This window comes from Neofelis nebulosa, chromosome 12 (genome assembly GCF_028018385.1).
Source record: "Neofelis nebulosa isolate mNeoNeb1 chromosome 12, mNeoNeb1.pri, whole genome shotgun sequence".
Lineage (NCBI taxonomy): Eukaryota > Metazoa > Chordata > Mammalia > Carnivora > Felidae > Neofelis > Neofelis nebulosa.
Window position 1 is genome coordinate 33,491,036 of NC_080793.1, and position 18,320 is coordinate 33,509,355.

At 49.6% G+C, this 18,320-nt stretch overlaps 1 protein-coding gene across 2 annotated transcripts in view; it reads right to left on the bottom strand.

Annotated features, from left to right (window-relative positions):
- Positions 1-18,320, bottom strand: part of COL15A1 (collagen type XV alpha 1 chain) — a 109,423-nt gene that overhangs the window by 28,245 nt on the left and 62,858 nt on the right. For both annotated transcript variants that reach the window (XM_058694788.1, XM_058694787.1), the window contains 11 exons: positions 16,453-16,512; positions 14,952-15,044; positions 13,308-13,433; positions 12,674-12,736; positions 6,601-6,636; positions 6,023-6,163; positions 5,750-5,818; positions 4,890-4,925; positions 4,701-4,784; positions 3,124-3,189; positions 1,133-1,168 (listed from right to left, as the gene is read on the bottom strand). In XM_058694788.1, coding sequence (XP_058550771.1) covers positions 1,133-1,168; positions 3,124-3,189; positions 4,701-4,784; positions 4,890-4,925; positions 5,750-5,818; positions 6,023-6,163; positions 6,601-6,636; positions 12,674-12,736; positions 13,308-13,433; positions 14,952-15,044; positions 16,453-16,512 — 810 coding nt within the window. The remainder of the gene's footprint in view (positions 1-1,132; positions 1,169-3,123; positions 3,190-4,700; positions 4,785-4,889; positions 4,926-5,749; positions 5,819-6,022; positions 6,164-6,600; positions 6,637-12,673; positions 12,737-13,307; positions 13,434-14,951; positions 15,045-16,452; positions 16,513-18,320) is intronic.

Genomic DNA, 18,320 nt, shown 5'->3' on the forward strand with positions numbered 1-18,320 from the left:
TCATGGGCTGGAGCCCCAAGCTGGGCTTGTGCTGACAGCTCAGAGCCTGGAGCCTGGGTTCTGTGTCTCCCTCTCTCTCTGCCCCTCCCCTGCTTGCTCTCTCTCTCTCTCTCTCAAAAATAAACATTAAAAAAAATTAAAAAAACAAAATGTAAAAAGCTCAGAAAAACAGAAAGAAACAGAAAGAGAAATCACTTATATTCTATCATCAAGAACAAATTTCTGTCACAGTTTTGTTAAATCTCCTTCATTTGCCTGGAGGCAACGCATACGCTGTTGGCATTAGGACATTTCAGATCTGGAGCGTCTTGGAGAAATTGTGCAGATTTCACGCTGGAGCCTTGAGCGTAAGCACAAGCTCACACTTTTAGACAAAACTGATCACTTTCTATACAGAAATGCATATTCACCTTCCATGGTGGAAGCCACAATAGTGTGCACACAGACTATTAATTGTTGGGCTTCTAGTCTGTGATTGCTCCCCCTCATCCCCCACTGCTCCCATCCTCTCTCTTTAGGACACTGATCTGCGGGGACTGTATACTTGACTCATCCCCTCACATTCATAGGCAGCCAACCACTGGCTCTGGTTTCTGCTGGTACCAGGAGAGAGATTAAGACCCAACCTCCACAAGCTGTTCACAGTACAATCGAGAAAAAAAGACAAGGGTGTGAATAACTTATTAAGGGCAGAAAAGAATCACAGCAGAGGTGAAAATAAAGCCTATGGGACTCAAAGGAGGAAAGGATGGGGCACCTGGGTGGTTCAGTCAGTTAAGCGTCCTGACTCCTAGTTTCGACTCAGGTTCTGATCTCAAGGTTTCATGAGTTCAAGCCCTGCATCGGGCTCCACGCGGACAGTGCGGAGCCTGCTTGGGAATCTCTGTCTCCCTTTCTCTCTGCCCCTTTCCCACTCACGCTCTGTCTCTTTTAAATAAACTTTAAAAAATAAAAAAAAAATTAAAAAATTAAAAAAAGGAGGAAAGGATCGCTCCAGGTGAGGGTCAACCAGGGCAGGTTACATAAACAAGATGGTGTCATAGAGAAGGAGGACAATGGCATTCCAGGTGGAAGGCACAGAATGAACACAGCCCCAGGGCACAGAGGGAAGATGGCTACTTGTGGTACTTACTGGAAATCCCGGCAGCCCAGGTATGCCCTCCGGACCCTGTGACCAAAGATAAAATAGGCTGGTTAGCAGCAGCATTTCCAGAGCCAGCAGGAACGCTGTGCCTCAGGGGCCCACCCCCTCCCAGCAGCTCCCAAAGACCCAAGCATGTTCCCACGGTGGAAGGTGTCTCACGATCCATGTTGCAGACGAGGATGTTGAGGCCCAAGAGGGGAAGGGACCGTGCAGAGTCACGCGGCTGGTTAGTGATGGAGCCAGAAACTGTGCCCAGGAGCCCAGAGCCCCCACTGCCACCCCACCCCCATGCAGGACTCTGCATTTGAAGGGTCTGCCTTCTCCTCTGTGAAATCACTTGATACATGTTCTTGGAGAAGCAGCCCCTAATTTCTGAGGCGTGGGCCCAAAGGGTGTGCCGAGGTATTTGGGGGTGGAAGACTCAGTGCTTCTCCCTCAGAGAAGAACAAACAGACAGTGTGCGGTTCGCTCCACATTGGCCGGGAATCTTCTTCCTGCCGGCCCAGGTACCCACATGCTCATTAAATGTCTGACTTTGGCAGAATACATAGAGAGACAGACAACTGGAGAGCAACACGTTTCTCAATCGACTGTATATACAGTGGGGTGGGGAAGCAGAAGGGTGCCAGCTGGGACTTGAGTCCCCTCAGGGAGGGATGGGCCTCTGAGTAGGAAAATTCTGGCCCTTCATTAGGAACGAAAAGGATCCTTGGATTTGCTAAAGGAAGGACGGGGATTGGCAGGGAAGGCAGATTCTAGGGGTGCGGGGAGGGAGAAGGGATGGGGCAGGCAAGCCCCAGGGACTCTTAGGACAGAGATGCCGAATCTTTGATTTTAGAGGGTATTTTCCTTTAGTAATAACCTGCCTAATAACCCCAAACCTCTAATTGTTTGGGAAATACCAAGACCCTTCGTGAGATGACTTTTTCTCGAGAGCTGGTTTGCTTTAGGGGTTAACTATTGGGGTATTTTGAGTGATTTTACAGAAACCAAGGAAAAGAAGCCCCATTGGCTGTAGTAAAGAGACGGCAGAAGTACCCACCAACAGAGATCCCTCAGCAGGACAGGCTGGCTCTAGAAGAATGTCCCAGATATCTGCAGAAGCCTTGGGGGGAGCGCCAAGTTCTCCCCAGGACATGGATGCTGGGGGTGGAGGCCAACCTCATTAGGGACCACAGGGGTGGGTGGGCTGCCCAGCTGTGGAAGTATAAGCCTCAATCTGCATGTGGGCTTGCGCTAAGTGCTGCCATTTGCAAAGCAGATTCACATCCACCAACCTCTTATGAGCTGCCCTAAAGGCTGCTGAGGCAGTGTCAAAGGACAGGCTCAGAGGCTCAGAGTGGTGCGTGGACATGGGCTGGAACCCCAGGGCTCCTAAGACCACAGCTCTTTCCTCTCTTTCCGGCTGTCACCAGCAGATGCTGGGAGGTGCAACGGGGATTTATGGCACAGGCTGCAGGAAGGAGCTTCCTTCCTTTTAGGTCTCCTTATGCCATAGGCCGACTCTGCAGACTTGCAGAGATACTGCAGCTTTGCTAAGTGGTCCCCATCTCTAACAGGGGGCTGGAAAGACCAAAGCAGGTCATGTTCTCTCCTTGTGCGCTGGTTTTCCCATTAGCACAAGGCTAGGTCTCCCTAGGCTCTTCCCGTTCTAGGAGATGAGATCATATGCAAACAAAAGCAGGCCAAAGGCATCCCACAGACGTCAATCGGTTTGTTACTTAGGATTCTTTGCTTTCCATGACACATACTTCCGATACATGAGACTGGAAGCTCCCACTGCATTGGACACAAAACTTCCCGAGTGATCAAATTAATGTGATAGCAACTTCTCAGAAATGCAAAGTTCTTTTTTCCATTCTATTCTGACATATTCTAGCTCCATGCTTCAGGAGCTAAGAAGATTCCAAACCAACCCAGCTTAGTTTCAGCAGGGTATCTGGGAAGAACTTCACTCTAGGGCAGCTGTGGATACACACCGGAGGCCCAATGAGCTCAGGGATATCCGAGAGATTCAGGAACCCGTGGGTGATGTTAACCAAAGACTGAAAAGAGAGAAAACAGACAATGAGACAGAGGGTAGCACATTCCACCTTGTTCCTGGCAGGGAGTCTTTAACTGAAGTCACCCCAGCACCACAGAGCAGAGGCAAACACAACACCCTAAACTCACTGCCAGCACATCCATCCCCTCCCCACCCCTTATGAAACAGCGCTGAGCTGCTGTAGACTTTCTTCTTTCAATTAACCTTAAAACGCACCATCCATGGGGTGTCTGGGTGGCTCAGTCGGTCAAGCGTCTGACTTTGGCTCGGGTCATGATCTCACGGTTCGTGAGGTCGAGCCCCGCGTTGGGCTCTGTGCGGACAGCTCAGAGTGTGGAGCCTGCTTCGGATTCTGTGTCTCCCTCTCCCTCTCTGCCCCTCCCCTGCTTGCACTCTGTCTCTCTCTCTCTCTCTCTCTCAAAAATAAACATTAAAAAAAAATTTTTAATAAAAATAAAAAAATTGCACCATCTATGAATGTCTTCTCTTTTAAAATTTTAAACACACACACACATTATTTTTAAAGCATATATTTCCATATATATCTCCATAGAAAGCATGCAGCGTTGACAGTGTGTGTGTCCGTGTGCCTATTTTACGTCAACGGCATCAGGCTGAATGTAGAATTCTTCAACTTGCTTCTTCCAACAATGGAGCATGGATGTCTTTCCACATGGAACTGGGGGGTATGGACACTTTTGTTTTAATGGATTGCTGAAGAGTGGTCTAAAGGGGCCTTGTAACTTACACTGCTACCAAAGCATATGAGACTCACTATTTCACCACACCCTTACCCACCCTGGATATTTGTAATCACTTTTTTTTTTTTTTAACTGTAGGCATCCTTTTTTCCCCAGTTATTTGGGATTTTTCTGTCTCTCTGTCATCTACCAGTATGGCATCACTTGTCTCAGAAGAGCCACAGTTTTTCACCAGTGTGATGCTCTAACATGAAGGGGACCTTGCTCTGCTCCCTGCCCACACCCCAGCCTTCTCTACAGTTTTCCACCACTCTCTACACCCTCCACACCCATCAGCCTCCTGTGCCTTGGATTCACTCACGTTTTCCTATTCTGTGCTGTGGCTCAGAGTGTGCCTGCCAGCTGAATTCTGGAAGTCCTGTCCTTTGTGCCTACCTGGTAAGATCCTTCTCAGCTCCTAAGTCCCTGCTCAAAGACACCTCCTCCAGAAAGGCTTCCTTAATTTCACATACCCCAAAACATCTTTCCTCACTCTTCTCCCACTTATGTTCCTCTGCCTCTCTGTCACAGCCATTCTCTTGACTGCAGATGCTGCCAATAAGAGGAGTATTCTGGAAGTGCTGTGTGAGAGAACCGTGGTACTGGGGCAGGAGCAGACACAAGGGGTGTGCTGGTAGGTGGAAATGCCAATGCCAGATGCCAGCTACATGCCTTCTGTGTAACCACCATCCCTGAAGTTGTGGACAACTTTCTCTCCCCTTTAGCGAAGGCAGAAAATACATAGTCATGCTCCAACCTGGCTGGTACTCACACTGGACAAGACCTCGATGCGCCCTGGCGGCCCCCTGGGCCCAGGGGGTCCCACAATGCTGGCTCCATCCATCCCTCTGTCACCCTGGATACAACAGTGATAGTGGAAAAAAATTCATTGTACATGGATAATGCTCCTAGAAGCTGGCTGGAAATTTCTCCCACCCCCGCCTCAGATCTGTGACCTCACCTTGGGCCCCTGGTCTCCTTTTTCTCCTTTGGGACCCTGGTAAAACAAACAAACAAACAAACAAACAATCAATCAAACACATTCTTTGGTTTTCTTCTCTTCACTTTGTTTACTCCTCATCTATCCTCACATCTTGCCATCTCTCCCTCAGCTCCCACACGGATTTTGCCCCAGATAAGGGGAGCAAAAGATGTGGGGCAAATCCCCCTTCCAGAATCAGAAGGAAGAACACCCACGGAGGCTCTCTCCTAGCATGGGGTGAGTGTCCTCTTAACCCTGACTCTCAGAGCCCTCTGCATCTGGAGGATAGGGAAGGTCTAATTTAACCACAGAGAGGGGTATGCTGCTTGTCCCTTCGAGGCTCTGTTTCTGCTGGGCTGGCGTGCTTAGCTCTGGGTCCCATTTGACAAACATAATGAGATCTGGGGGTTGGTCCTCTTGAGAGCAGGAAATCATTGCAGAAGAGGGACAACATCTCCCCAGGGTTGGACGCAGTGGGAAGGGGCACTTGTTGGGAGCACAGGGTTCTGAAATGAGGCAGCAGGTAGGAGGCAATGAAGCAGACATGCTTGATGGTAAGGGACTAGAGAGAGAGAGGGAAAGAGAGAGAAAGAGAGAGAGAGAGAGAAAGATGACTTTCAAGTTTTCCCCTATGATGTTTTGTGCAAAACTCCTGTGCTGCTCCTTAAAGAAACAGGTTGTAAAGAGCACCCAGTCTCCCCGCTGCATGGCTGGAAGCTGGAGGTGCAGAGAGGGTGAGTTACCAAAAGGAACAGGGCCACGGCGGCACCCCACAGCTTCCCCACTCCAGCAGGACAACATGACAATGCTCAAAATGAACGTTTCAAAACTCAACCTACACTTGAAACCGCTGGTCCAGAGATCCTGGGTTCATGCAACAGCCTGATGCTTCCAGACCCTTCGGTATCCTGGAGAAGGAGGAAGAATGAGAATTTCACATCCAATTCCAGAGCACATGCATGTGCCAGGTGTGGAGCTGGGACCTGGAGCTGGCTGGGCCCAGTGGGGAGTCACACACAGCCTCTGCCCTCGGACCCGCATTCTCTTAGCTGGTTTTTCCAACAGCCCCTAGTGCCCATTGCTCTTTAACCACAAAAAGGGTGGGGGAGTACCTCAAATCCAAGTCCCATTGCACATCCAGGGCCTGGGGGCCCTGGGGGTCCAGGAGGCCCTGGGGGTCCCATGACCCCAGGAGCGCCAACTTGTCCGTTTTTCCCCGGAGGTCCTGGTAAGCCTCTGCTGCCAGGGTCACCCTGTAAGGAAGAGGACGGGCTGACTGTGCAGCTCTGGGGTCGCTGGTAAAAGGAGTAACATACACGCCTGAGTTGGGAAATCGTTCTTTGAACTAAATGAGGTTGATGGATTTTCTGATGGGCACTGCTTCCAGGTACAGAAACCACGGTCTTGCTGACACTTGGAGACAAGCAGATGCACTCCTGTGCACATGTTTGTGCAGAGGGAGGGCGTGGGAAAGGAGCAAGTGGTTTCCCCCTCCCTCTCTAGTGGGTATGCGGTCCCAGAACAGTTCCTGAGATGTGTTTCTCTCTGAGAACACATCTGAGAGATGTGTTTCTCTCCCCGATGCTTATATACTCAGCAGTCCAGCCCAGCAGTCCAATTACAGTAAACCCAGAGAAAGGGGAAGAATAAGAAAGCTTTCTCTTTTTCTTCATTTTTTTTTTTCTTTTACCTTTTCACCGGCTGACCCATTAGGCCCTCTTGCTCCCTGAGGGAAAAAAAAAAAAAAGCAAGAAAAAGGCCCAATTAATATATATTTCAGTAGGTATATTCCAAAGAAAATGCAGAATTAGAGGCTTTCAAGTAACAGGTTATTAGATGAGCTGACTTGAAAAATCCATTTTTCAACTCTTAGCTCATTACCTACCTTAAGAGTAAAAAGGAGAAGTTGGAGATTAACCAGGGAGAGACTGCAGAGGAAGAATTCTCTTGGAGAATTATGTGTGTACTGGCGGGTCCCTTACCCCACCCCTCCCATGTCGGAAATAAAGAGATAGGTCTGCTACTTGAGGCCAAGAAAGGGGCTTCAAAAACTTGATATGTATTCCCTAGACTTTTGGAGAATTGTGAACTGGTGACTGGCTTTCTTCCGGAAATATCTAAAGACAAAAGGCTGGCTGGAGTGGCCCCAGAATGGGGTTGGGGGGTGTTTCTCTAAAGCAGGTTACATGTATACCCCTAATGGGGGCCACAAAATAGGTTTTCTGGGGGGTAACATGTGGGTCCCACAGAATGGAGCCGGCTGTGAGCTCTGAGCAGAGGGCAGAACCAACGGGAACTGGTGGCCAGGAGTGGTCAACCACAGGAGATATGGCCCTACATCAGGGGACTGTGGTTGGGGGCCTCCAATGGGAGAAACTCTGAGGACTCACAAAAGGAGTCAGGAAAACATCCTGACACCCGATTATGATGTACCTACCATCTAAGGCTGTGCCCTTCCCCAGTCCCCTCTTATTCTAGGTTGGATTGCCCTTCCAATATCAAATCCATAGGAAGGACAAAGTGGCTAGTTCCAAAATAACATGCTCAAAAATAAGATGGTGAATGACACTGAATCTGAAAATAGTGAGGAATACCAAAGGGAAAATACAGAAAGCTGAAGCCACAGACTTCAGTAGTGGAGAGAAAGCACAGGGGAAAAAGTATCCTGCAAAGTGGCGGTGGAAGCGAGGGGCAGGGTGTGGTGCTGATGGGCAGATAGGTCGAAATTCTGGAGCAGGAAAGCCAGCCAGCCCTGCCCATTCCCCCTCACCTCCCAGCCCCCACTCCTAGAACAATAAGAGCTATTTACTGGAGCCAGGGCATTGGGCAGAGCCCCGAGTGGCTAGGGAATCCTGGGAGATCCAGGGATACCCCAAACTCCTAAGACCAGCTGCTGAGGTGCCCTGCCTGATGGCACACCCCACTGCCCCCATCCTGAAACCCACTGAAACCTGCAAGCCTCAGAAGTAGCCGCTGCCCAACTCCCCAACAATCTGTATGAACAGAGGCAGAAAACAGACCAAAGAGAGATTCCAACTTTGAAAGCAAACACACGAGCAAGAAACAACACATATCAGGGGGAGGGCAACACTATCAAAGAGAGGCATACAAAAATAAAAAATAAAATAAATAAAATAAAATAAAAATAAACATTTAAGAAAGACAGGCAGCAGTGCCGGCAATAGAATGTATGCCCAAGGAAGGAGCGTGAAGAACACAACCTTATCAGGACTCTAAGCGTACAATACATATTCTCAGGGAGAAAAGGGAGGCTATTACAGCCATGAAACATGGACAAATTATTATGAAATAAGCACAATGCTTATATGAAAGAATGAATTAGAGACCTTAGAAATAAAAATACATTAGCTGTTGAAAGGAAGTCACCTGTAAGGGCTGAATAACAAGAGATGAGCCTTGTCACAATCAGGCTGCAGTCGCCCAGGGCATTAGCAGGTGCAGGGAGGGGAAGGGGTGCTTCGGCGAAGGAAGCAGTGGTGGCTGGGCTCAGAGGCTTCTCTGCCTGCCCGCTTGACCCAGGAGAAACTACCTGTGACCATTCACCATGGGCAGAAACAAAAACAATCGGGTTCCAGTTTTGCTGCCTAATCTGGAGGCTGCGGTTTCTGCGCCTGCATTTCTTGGGCGTGACCAGCCGCGCCATCATCTGCTGCCTGTCGCAATCTGTCCTTGAAGGAAGTGCCAACCGTATGCACCTTTCCAGTAACAAGTCAAATCACAGTCAGGGAAATTGTGAGAGAGAAGTCAAATTAGCTTCATCTCTTGACTTCTGGACTCTATTCTCTGAAAACCTTACTGTTGTGTTGCCAGCTGAGCCTGTCAAAGAAAATTATGTTTGGAAAGTGAAAAACTGTCTTTTTTAAATTGCCTTCCCAGCTCTTCAAATTAAGAGTATGTCTTGTAGCAGTTTCACAGGAAGTCTAGAAGATATTTTGGACCTTGAGTTACCGGTCTCAGAAGCAGATGATTTTATCCAGCTTGTACATGCAAAAAGGTAGTATTTAGACCCATTCCATTGGCTCACAGATTTGGTGGCCACCATTTTGGAATCTGAGCAGATCAGCTTGGGGATGGGAGAGCTCATCTTAACTGGAATTTACACGAACAGATAGAGTGAAAACTGGGAAACTCCAATTACAAGAGTCAGCAAAGACTCTGCTCCCAAAATGATAATGGCAGACCTATATCCAATTCCTCAGTGTGAGGCTTGTGTGTCTTACAATTTCAGCCAGCCAAGCTGCAGGTCTGGTTGTGGAGATGAAGTGTGGAGAGGTCAGTTCTACAAGGGAAATACTGTAAAAGAATAAGGTGCAGGAGTGCTACAAAATCATGCTTCAGAATACATTAGAAATTTCTGCTCATTATAGTTATCAGATTTGCCAAGGGCATTATTAGACTTCAACATACAGGAACATCAAAAAACCTAATAAATACATGGATCGTCGTTTTCTGTTGTGGTATCTCAGATGGCACAACTTACTGCCTTGTGGCTGTCTGTCACTTTTGCTCATGGTGTTTGTTACATCGATAACTTCAATTAGTTACAATTACAATTGACCTTGGTCTATTTGGTTTTATGGAGGCCCATAATCCTGATTTTGTACCAAACACATCTGATGGTTAAAGGAGATATGAAATAGGAAATCGGGCCAATATTGGAATTTTTAATTGAAATAAGCTGTTACGAGCTCCAAACCATTACTGGATCCTTGTTAAATGCATGTGGGTCCCATAGAATGGAGCCAGCTGTGAGCTCTGAGCAGAGGGGAGGACCAAAGGGAACTGGTGGCCAGGAGTGGTCAACCACAGGAGATATGGCCCTACATCAGGGGACTGTGGTTGGGGGCCTCCAATGGGAGAATCTCTGAGGATTCACAAAAGAAGGAGTCAGGAAAATATCCTGACACCTGATTATGATGTACCCACTGCTTAGGTTCTTAAGGGGCACCCTGTTTTTAGTGTGTAAGATTTAGATAATTGCTCAAAACCAAACTGGGGTTACATAGAGAAAGGGAAGGCAATGATGAATTACTTGCATTTCTTCTCATCCCATGGGGAAGACAGAATCTGCTTTATAAGGCCCAACACTGACATTTCGGTGGCTCAGTGAGATCATTCAAAGCCCATTACGGGGAGTTCCACGTCCCTCAGCAATTCTGGACACTGAAGAAAATGTCAAAACACAAGCTCTTTTCTGCCTCGGTGTCCCAGCACCTTTTGACACTGAAGAATACAATGAATCATTCAGAGTGTGAACGAAGGAAAAGAGTGACAATAGTAAATATGCTACATGTGTGCCGCAGATCCGGCTGTCACAGTGTGCAATGCAAAAAGCAGAAAGGAATGTCATAGAGACGCGTCTCCGGCACGTTCTTCAGCATCCTTTCCAGGAACATTCAGTAGCTGAGAAAGCAGGATACTCTTCGCCTGTTCCTTCATGGGCTAAAGATCTCAGAGTAGCTGTTCATCTTAATTTTGGGAAAATATATTAAGGAGTACTCCTATCATGGAACTCAACATAAAATAAACTATTTATTTCAAGAATTCTTAAAGACCATCCACATTTTGATGACAATCCTACATTTGAAAATAATGATTATATATGACAATATTTTTTTTTTCCAGTCAGATAAGCTTGGACCTCATTCTCTGGGAAAAAAAACTCCCCTTTAGACAACTGCCCAGACTGGTCTATGCGCCCTGTAAGTGAGAAGGAGGATGCTTTCTGAGCAGCATGAGAAAAGATCTCCTTACAAGAATCCATGCAACTGCGGAAGGCACTTCCTGGCAAGAAATGAGTCCCTTGGAGGTGTGCAAGCCTGAAGAACAGATACTGTGGAGGGGAGTCAAGGATCAGCTGTATCATTGGATCTTATGCTGGGTTCCCTCCCAGAGACTGCTCATTTTCTGCAGTACATTTCTATTATTTTACATCCATACTATGCTCCTTGGTTTACTTTTGGCTTTTAAAAGTTATTTTTAGGTAAATGTCATCTGCAATGATTCCTTTGAGCTCTCCAGATGTAAGTTTCCAAGTCCTTCTAGAATCTGCTTTTACTTGACCAGAAAGCATCTTATGCACATAGTGCAATGAATTAGGACTCACAGCAAATTTTGGGGGGTGGAGGTGGGGAATGTAATTGATCTCCAACAATCATCCTATACAAGCCTGCCACCCTGTGCACGGCTGCTCCCCTGAACAGTGCAGAGTGTGCTTACTCTGGTGTCAGCGTGCGGATGTGGGCACGGGTATTTTTAAATGCCAGACGAGCAAGGGAGGGGCATGTGGGGGCGGGTGCAGGAGCGCTGGCAAGAAGGACAGGGAGGAACAGTGTGGGTCTGTGATGTTTCCCGAAGAATCTAATTTCTTATGAAATAGTCGGTACTTGTAGAGAGAGTTCTATACAGCTTGACAACCGTTTCTTTCTTCTTTTTCTGAGAAAGGAGGTTTCCGCGAAAATCGAGTTACTGCTTCAATTAAAATAAACACACTTGAGAGCTGTCGGCAACTGGAAAATCAGTTCCGTGAAGATGGTGGTGTCTAGGGAGTTGACATTTTCCACGACTTCATGCCGTGGAGTACACAGAAGACCTTGGTCCTTATCCCAGCTGGGAGGGACCCTCCCTCCTCTGAACCCCAGTTAAACTCATGCTTGCCTGTATCACCACACGGAGGCTTACCTTATCTTTATTGCCCTCCTTTGCAGGGGACTTGGCTTATCTCATCAACCCCGGATGGGAACACTGTAGGGGCAGGAACCCCGCCCCCAAGGCACCACGTGGGGTTTGCAGACCGAAGAGAGACAGGCTTACAGAGAATGAAGAGAGTGAAGGGAGCAGCAGATTCGCTAACCAAACGCTAACAGGGGCCTGAGCCAGAAACTAAGGACACACAGACAGTGCTAGTGCTGTTTGTCAGGGGAGGGGTGGGGGCACAGGTAAGCTAACATTGGCTAAGAGGAGTCCCAGCAGAACAAATACCGTGCTAACGGAAAGCGCAGGAAGGAGGGCTCCCTTCTGCTAATAGGGAGTCTAAAAGGGCTTCTCAGAGGATATATCCAAACTGGCCCTTGGAGGATGAGAAAAGGGAAAGATCACTTGAGATGGGGAGAAAGCATGTGCAAAGGACAGGGGGCTGTCCAGGAAGAGCATGCCCACAGCACATCAGTAGTGCTGCTGGTTGGCCCAGAAGCCACGTGAGGGAGCAGCAGGAGATGGAGCTGGGAAGGCAGGTCTGCACACAGTCAGGGTTCGGTGCCTTCTCAGTGGAGAGGGCTGTGACTGGAGAGAGCCTGAAGCAGGAAGATGGACAGGTGCGGCAGGTGGGCAGAAGGTGGGTTACAGGTGGGGAGATGGGACGCTGTCGAGAAGCCTGATGCCATCGTGTGGGCCAGGAGAGGTGAACATCAGATCAGGGTGGAGACAGGCAAGAGAGGTGACTGTCAGGCGGGCCAGTCCTAGCAACAGGTGGGGCACGGCAGGAAGAGAGAGGAAGGAGGGGTTAGAGATTCTGCCTTTGCATCCTCGTGACTGGGTAGATGGCAGCACCATTCACTAAAGCTGGAGATGCTGAGCTCAGGTTTGGGCATCAAGAGCCCTGGGATGGGAACATCCAGCAGAGAGAGGATTAGGAGGGGATCAGAAAGGGTCCTTCACCTAAGAGGCAAAGACAGGCCCAGAGGTCAGAGACAGGCAGTGTGGGCCTGGTGGCCCCCATGTGTTGGAACCCCCCCTGCCCGTACCTTCTCCCCCTTCATCCCAGGAAGGCCGGAGGCTCCATCGGGTCCAGGCTGTCCCTCAGGGCCCTGGAGAACATCAGTGACAATCAGCCCATAACATCTCTGATAAGAATCAAGCATGAACCTTTCTTGGAAAAGGAGGCCAGGGCTGGGAGGACCGAGCGGGTGAGGCCAGTGGGTCCAGGAGGGTTGTGTTGGTCCAGGGTGGAATGCTGGTCCCTGGCCCCAGCACGGCCACTGCTGGCTGTGTACCCCTGGACGAGTGTCCTTCATTCTCTGGGTTGCATTTTCCCCTCTGAGGGGGAACAGGAGGTTGAGTCAGACTAGAGGGTCTCTAAGGACCCCCTGCCCCAGGCCCAGCACTTCGATATCCCATAATTCCAAGATTCCATGAGCCTGCATTTCCTATACTAAGATAAAGCTGCAAAACAGTGTATAGGATGGTGTATTTCTCGGCTTCTGCTTCTTATGAGCCTTAGTAATGACTCAGCTGAGGAGGACTTTTGTTTACAAATGTTAGCTAGCTGCTCGCTCTTATCATGAGTCTTCATGCTGGGGTATGGGTTCTGTACACCCCTCCTTGGATAGAGGAAGTCTCATGGCCACAGAGAGGGGGGAAATGACCCCAGGGGCTCACCGGGGGCCCAGGTTCACCAGCAGCTCCATCCTTTCCAGGCGATCCAGGGGGTCCCATGAAAACATCAGTTCCTGGTTTTCCTGGAATCCCAGGTGAGCCGGGTGGGCCCGGGGGACCTGGGGGACCCTAAAAGGCAGATACTCTGTTAAGAAACAGCAGGGGAGAAAGACATATCATATGTTTTCACTCATATGTGGAACTTGAGAAACTTAACAGAAGACCATGGTGGGGAGGGAAGGAGAAAAAATAGTTTCAAACAGAGAGGGAGGCAAACCATAAGAGACTCTTGAGTGTGGTGAACGAACTGAAGGTTGATTTGGGGTGGGGGGGAACAGAGGGAAAGTTGGTGATGGACACTGAGGAGGGCACTTGTTGGGATGAGCACTGGGTGTTGTATGTAAGTGATGAGTCGGGGGAATCTACCCCCAAAACCAAGAGCACACTGTATACACTGTATGTTAGCTAACTTGACAATAAATTATTAGAAAAAAGAAAAGAAAAGAAACAGCGGGGGAGGGGATAAACATATACAGAACAGAACATCAGAACATATATGTTCCACCCATTCTCTCTTTTCCTCACAGTAACACTGCAAGTAGAGACTGGTGTTCCCACTTAGCTGATGGGGAACTAAGGCTCAGTAGGATATTGTGGCTTGGTTTGAGCTCACCCACTCATGGCTAATTATTAGAAAAGCTTAGATTTTAACCCAAGTCTTTCTGAGCCCATTATATCATGTTTTCTCCATATATATATATATATATATATATATATATACACACACACACACACACACACACACACACACACATATATATAAAATAAAAATCCAATCAGTTGGAATTTTCAGAGGTGCTCTAGCTAACTTAGTTTTCTGATTACCTGGCAGAGTGGTCAAAAACTGCCTGTTGTTAACCCTTATTAAAAGGGTTATATACTACTCTGCAGTGTACTAGTCTCTTTCGCTTCTGGCTGGGTTGGCTGATCCCACCAGCCTGGAAGACCCATGTGACTCCCACTCCACTTATCCAGCGAGTCCAGAACCCTTCCTTCCCTATCCTGAGGAGGAGGCAGATGTGTAACTGAGTGGAGTGTTCTAGGTAGGGATTCAGCACTGGGACTCAGACGAAGGGCTGGCGGGGAGGTTGGGGCCCCGGAACAAAGCCATCAGCTGCAGCTGGAGAAGAGAGGTGCTTCCCAGGAACCAGGGACGATGGGGGCCCGCCTTGGACTGAAGGCTGGGGGAGCAGGAGCAAAGAGGGAGAAGGAGTGGTCTGAACTGGTAGTAGGGGTTGCATCAGGGTAGGGAGGATTTCAAGAAGGGCCTGGAAGCCAAGTGCTAAATGCTACCTAGAGAAGAGGCCAGCAGTCAGTTCTGTATCATCGGTAAAGGGGATGGGGGCAGAGCCAAGGCAGTGGTGAAGGTCATGGGCATACTTGCTGTGAAATAGCCCCGAATGCCAGGGAAAGGGGGCAAGTGGGAAAGTGGAGGTCCTAAATATAAACTAAGGCTCATATTCACTTAAAACAAAACTGACTGAAGTGGAAAATGCCAAACATATACAAATGTGGAGGGAAAGTATAATCCTCCTGATTATCGAGAGGGCAATCCCAGGCACCAGGTAGTGTCATTCTCACACTTACTCTTAACAGCTCCTCAGTGCGCACGAGGTCCCCAGAGCCAGAGCCGACGTCTGATCCCCAGCCCAGGCCAGAGCCCTCGGCCTCAGCGCTCACCTGGAGAGAGAAGAAAGTCCCACCACTTGGTTTCACCTGCCACTCCAAGGACAGCCACGTCACCAAAAGTCTTCCCTTATTCTGTAGCCCAGTAACTGCTGCTGCCAACTTTCCTTCCAGCCTTTTCTCCCACTTCCCCCTCCACTGCTCCCCTCCTCCCTCACCACCTCCCGCTGCACAGCCAATAGGTCCTCAAACATACTATGCTCTTTCACATCTTCTCAGCCTCCCTTCCTGCCTTTCAAACTCCTACTCATCCTTCAAGGCCTAGTTCCACTCTCACCTCCTCCATGAAGCCCTCTTACCTACCCCATTTCCAGGTGGAATTCATCTCTCCCTACTCTGTGTTCCCCACTAACCTCTACTAAGGTCTCCATTTGGTAGTAGGGCCACCTGACTTGAAGCTCAGTTGCGTGTGTCTGTCAGCCCCTCTAAACTCTAGACCCAGGGTCTGCCCGATCCTGAGATACCTCTGGATGCCCAGTAGCTAGCATAAGATCTGGTACCAAGAAGACACTCAGTGCATACTTGTTGAATGCCATCAAATTCCTCCAAAGAACAAAGGTAATTTCTGAAACTCTTTTCTGGTATTTAGTTCCCGAAGACAGGAACCAGGAGAGGCTTAATTCAATCATGGAACGTCCGTGGGGCACCTGCTAAGAGGCTCCAAGAAGAAGTTGGGCTGGGTTTAGAGGGGCGGCAGTGGTGTGCACATGCAGAAGGGAGGTAGTGACAGGGTGGCTGCTGCCATCGTCTGAGGGACCAGGAGGCACTGCACAGCTAGACTCGGGGCTTGTAGACTGACCAGATGGGGTGTGGGAGGCAGAGGGCCACTGCAGGTTGTTTCCTGATTTCTGTCTTGGTGACCAGGAAGATGGGGTCCACTCCCAGAGACAGGAGCGTCCTGAGGGAGGAGCGGGTCTGGGGGGATGGTGACGAGCTGTTTGGGACGTGGTTGACAGACGCGTGGGTCCTTCAGGGTGCAGGATATGAATGGGACATAAACAGACTCTGCTCCTGAGCTCACTGAGGGTTCTGATAGAGGTGAAAGCCCCAAGGTCTCACTGGAGGCATCTTGGATTGAAAGGTAGAATCATTAGGGGCGCCTGGGTGACTCAGTCGGTTAAGCGCCGGACTTCGGCTCAGGTCATGATCCCACGGTTTGCAGGTTCAAGCCCTCCATCAGGCTCTGTGCTGAAGGCTCAGAGCCTGGAGTCTGCTTTGGTTTCTGTGTCTCCCTCTCTCTCTGACCCCCCACCGCTTGTGCTGTCTCTCTCTCTCTCTCTCAGAAACGTTGAGAAAAAATTTAAAAATAAAAGAAAGGTAGAATCCTTAGCCTGTGGCTAGTTGTCAGCAAGCCCAGTCCCTTAACACTGTGTGTGTGAGGAACCTGGACTGGGGGTCTCACCGTGGCTGCAGTAGGCCTGACAGGTTCAGGGTGGCCAGGAAGCCCCTCCCCAGCTTCACCCTAAAGAGAACGAGATGGTCAGTGGAGTGCTAGGCACCGCCCCCCCCCCCCACCACTGTCCCTCCTCTTCTCTGTAGAAACCACTCGTCTTTAAGATGAAGCTTCTGCAGGGGTGAAGAAGGCTTTGTTTTCATGCGCCAGCCCAAGGGCACCTTGTCCCACCCTGGGCTCAGGAGCCCTTTGTTTCTACACCACATGTGTAGGGTAGGTGGATATGGTAGAAATAACCAGGCAGTAGGGACCCTCCCCACCCTGTCACCTAGGCTCCCCCCCCCCCCCCCCCCCCCCCATCTAGGTCCTGCCAGAGCCTGGTAGCCAGGCCCAGCATGCCTCCCTCTGAAGCAGGTCCTGGTCGCCCTGCCCCTCCCACCAGCCCTGTAGCCTGTCTTGCCTATAGGCCTGCCTCCTCTGACAAAAAAGGTGTCAGAATGGCCTGAGCCCCAGGAAGGAATGGAAACATGAACGGTAAATCTGCACAAAACCTGTGTGGTATGATGTCCTCCTCTGACTCCCTTACTGCTCCCCAGAACACTGGTGGCATCTAAAGTCCACTGAGGAGGTCAGATCACAGTGAGGACACCACCCTCCCCAATGTCCTCACAGGCAGCCTCATGAGGCACCAGGGCCAGAGCACCCTCCTCCCTGGGAGACGGCCTCAGCCCTGAGGAAGGTGAGGAGGGCAGAGGACCAGGACCAGCAGGCTGACAAAGAGTCTCCAGAGGCAGCCTCCCCAGGATGTGGGGCTCCCAGGGGGCCATGGCCCTGGTTGCTGCGGGCATATCCCCTCGGCAATAAACTTCACTGTTGCTTCAGAAGGAGGAGTTTGTTGTTTTTCTGCGGTGACAGACACCAGACAAAGCAGTTCCACCAACATCACCTCATTTCATTCTGACTACTTCTGTGTGGGGTAGTCATCACCACCCCTGTTTTACAGATGGAGCAACCGGAGCACAGAAGGGGTAAAGATCTCTCCAAAAATTCTACAACTACTAAAAGCACACCCAGGTCTCTGAAGCTCCCGTTTGCCTGAAGCTTTCCCAGGAAAAAATTCAGGGACAGAGCCTGGAGTCTAGCCACAGAACACCAGAATTGGAAGGACCCTTTGATTACAGATGGAGAAACTGGCTGCAGAGGTCAAGGTCACTGGTTGGTAAGATGTGGCAAGAATTGAGCCCCACAATGTTTTTGTGGGTCTCCCCGACTCTCAATTTGGTTTCTTTGGGGCTCAGTCCTCTCAGTACTCCTGCTATTTCCTTGACCAGAATTGACTAACCCCAAATAACATGCTCAGGGCACATGACCAGATCCAGTGTGGTCTCTAGAATGGTCACAGCACCAGCCTTTTCTCCTTTGGGCCCAACCTGCCCTTCCATTCCCACATGCCCTCTCTGATCCTAAAACAAGAAGATGTGGTTAAAACCTGGTCCATGCATTTGGGACGTGGAGCGGCTCAGCTCTGATGAGTGAGCTGTTTAGCAAGCTGAGGATGGCCAGGGGCCTTGCAGCGAGCCCCATGAAGACAGAGGTGTGGCCCTCTAGTCTCTGCTGTGTCCCTAACACCCAGAAGACACTAGGCTCTTAATAGTATTTGTCAAACGACTAGTGGGAAGACCTTAGAAATGGAGTGACCTCATTTGAACCGCATGGACCTTGCTGACCAACTTCTGACCCATGTCTGAAGACGGGTGGTTGTGGACACTGCAAAAACCAAAGGTAGAAAGTCCAGACACCAAGGTTTTCACCCCTACTCATCTCCCAGGAGCAATGTGGCCCTGTGTGACCCCTAACCTCTCTGGGCCTCATCTGCA